Raw genomic sequence first — 2,644 nt, 5'->3', positions numbered from 1 at the left:
AAAAACGACAATTGAAAACCTTTTGCTCCTGAATTACATTTTAAAGACTGCTGGGATTTAAAATCTTGCATTTTTCAAATAATATTTAGTGCAATTGTATATAATAAATTATATATATCCACATACCATTTTTTTAAATCCAATTGTAGCTTTTTTGTGGCAGCAATTAGTCATTGTTCTTAATTAACGGGGCTAGTTACCCCCTATTACCCTATAGGCCTAGACAGTATAATGGCTATGCGATTGAATAACTTTTAGGCTAGAAGTCTAGTATTGACAATGGCAAACGGACTCAGATTTCATGCCCACGCAATGTTTTCCACCATGTTCCCCCAGTGTGTTCCTCTTTCACTAGCTCAGCGTCACCTGACTGAGCGCCATGCAAATCTCTCTGCTTCTAGAACGCCATTGGCCGCTCGTGGCTCATTTAACCGCTGTCAAGGCACATCGTATGGCTGCCGCTTTAACTAACTTCTCAACTCTGACAGAGAAAGTGGCTCAAAGGCGCATTCTGTCAGTGGATGTGAACCAACAACCGGAGAGGAGATAAAGCACAGAACATTTCTGAGACTCCCTCTTTCTTGGATTATTAATTAAGTTTACATTTCACTCATTTTGAGGTATAGGATTGTTGATCCCTCGTGTGTACCTGCTCTGCCAGACTCGCGCACCGACTGAATCAGACATTTTTTTTCTGTTGGTAGAAAGTTTGAAAACCAGGTGAATGTATAGCATGATGATGGAGACGGACCTCCATTCCCCTGGACCCCAAACGAACACAAATTCGGGGCAGACGGGACCGAACAGCGGGTCCAAAGCGAATCAGGACCGGGTGAAGCGTCCGATGAACGCGTTCATGGTGTGGTCCCGTGGGCAGCGGAGAAAGATGGCCCAGGAGAACCCCAAAATGCACAACTCCGAGATCAGCAAGCGGCTGGGCGCGGAGTGGAAGGTGATGACCGAAGCGGAGAAGAGACCCTTCATCGATGAAGCGAAGCGGTTACGAGCCATGCATATGAAGGAGCACCCGGATTACAAGTACAGACCGAGACGGAAGACCAAGACGCTGCTGAAAAAGGACAAATACTCTCTGACCGGTGGCCTGCTCTCTGGGGCCGGCGGCGGTGGAATGGGTCTGGGGGTCGGGGTGGGTTCATCTGGGGTCGGCCAGAGGTTAGAGAGCCCCGGATGCCACGGGGGCTCCGCCAGCTCAGGCTACACGCACATGAACGGCTGGGCGAACGGTGCGTACTCGGGGCAAGTGGCTGCAGCAGCTGCGGCCGCGGCGATGATGCAGGAGGCGCAGCTAGTTTACAGCCAGCACCCGGGCAGCGGGCACCACCACCACTCACACCACCACCACCACCCGCACAACCCCCAGCCCATGCACCGCTACGACATGTCGGCGCTCCAGTACAGCCCCATCTCGAACTCTCAGGGCTACATGAGCGCCTCTCCGTCCGGCTACGGCGGGATCACCTACACGCAGCACCAGAGCTCTGGCGTCTCCTCCTCCGCTGCCATGAGCACGTTAGGGTCGCTGGTGAAGTCAGAGCCGAGCGTAAGCCCTCCCGTTAGCACTCACTCCAGGGGCCCTTGCCCCGGAGACTTGAGAGAGATGATAAGCATGTATTTACCGACAGGAGAGCCCGGGGACCCGTCGGTGCAAAGTAGACTCCACGCATTGCCGCAGCATTACCAGAGTGCGACGGCTGCGGTGAACGGAACCGTTCCGTTAACACATATATAGATTCAGCTATTCATAAGACTATGGAAACTGCAGACAGAACACAAAATAACCTAAACCAAATATTTACATTTTTTTTAAATGATCACTGAACTAGGCCTACCTGCATTTTGTACAGAATGTTTATGGTGATGTTGTAAATGAAAGGTAAATTAGCCTATCCATTTCGCCGTTTGGAGTATATACAGTCTCTTACGCACAGGATATGAGTTCAAATATTGGTTGTTGTGTTATAATTTTGACCTTTTTATTAAACCCACTTGTGGTTTAGGGCGATGCCAAATGAATGAATACATTTGGTTAACTATAATCGTATTATTTTGGGTTCACTGTAAGTTATAGAATAATAAGATAACATGGTTTTCATAATCATGAAAAATGTTTCAATATTGATTTTTCCCCATTTGCTAATTACCCAAGCGTTTGTAAACATGTCCGTTTATACTATGTCTATTTATGATCATAATTATCTCTTTTTATTGTAATAATTATTGTAAATTGTGAATAATTTTTAATATTTTAAAAGACTGATGCGCAATTGCTATTGTATAATTTACGAGGTGCGATTGCGCTGAAATACAATGAAAATAAATTTCACACATATGTTGCTCTGGTTCTACAAAAAAAGTCTTAGCTTGATTATTGTTCACTATCTTCGGTTGCAAATTACAATTTGAGTTGTGTTTAATTTGAAACACGCGAACATGATCAAAAAGTCTGACGCAAAGCTACGGATAGGCTACAGTAAATGTTTGTTTTTTTATAAGGGGAAAGTGTCTCTGGCAAACCCGAACCATTAAGCACGTTATTAAAATGCGTATCAACTAATAATATTACCTATGCATATCTGCTTATTTGGCAATTTGATTAAACGAGGACGGTCCCATGGTACACCCG

At 45.6% G+C, this 2,644-nt stretch overlaps 1 protein-coding gene across 1 annotated transcript; it reads left to right on the top strand.

Annotated features, from left to right (window-relative positions):
- Positions 1–410: 410 nt before the first annotated feature.
- Positions 411–2,432, top strand: LOC112245994 (SRY-box transcription factor 1). The gene has a single exon (XM_024414253.2). The coding sequence runs from the start codon at positions 725–727 to the stop codon at positions 1,748–1,750; it is 1,026 nt and encodes a 341-aa protein (XP_024270021.1). The 5' UTR covers positions 411–724; the 3' UTR covers positions 1,751–2,432.
- Positions 2,433–2,644: the final 212 nt, after the last annotated feature.

Source organism: Oncorhynchus tshawytscha, linkage group LG03 (genome assembly GCF_018296145.1).
Source record: "Oncorhynchus tshawytscha isolate Ot180627B linkage group LG03, Otsh_v2.0, whole genome shotgun sequence".
NCBI lineage: Eukaryota > Metazoa > Chordata > Actinopteri > Salmoniformes > Salmonidae > Oncorhynchus > Oncorhynchus tshawytscha.
The sequence above is the reverse complement of the archived record's forward strand: the minus strand, read 5'-3'. Positions and strand labels throughout refer to the sequence as shown.

What these genes read in the sequence shown, in the direction of transcription:
- LOC112245994 (XM_024414253.2), top strand. Translation starts at nt 725, where the DNA reads ATGTATAGCATGATGATGGAGACGGACCTCCATTCCCCTGGACCCCAA.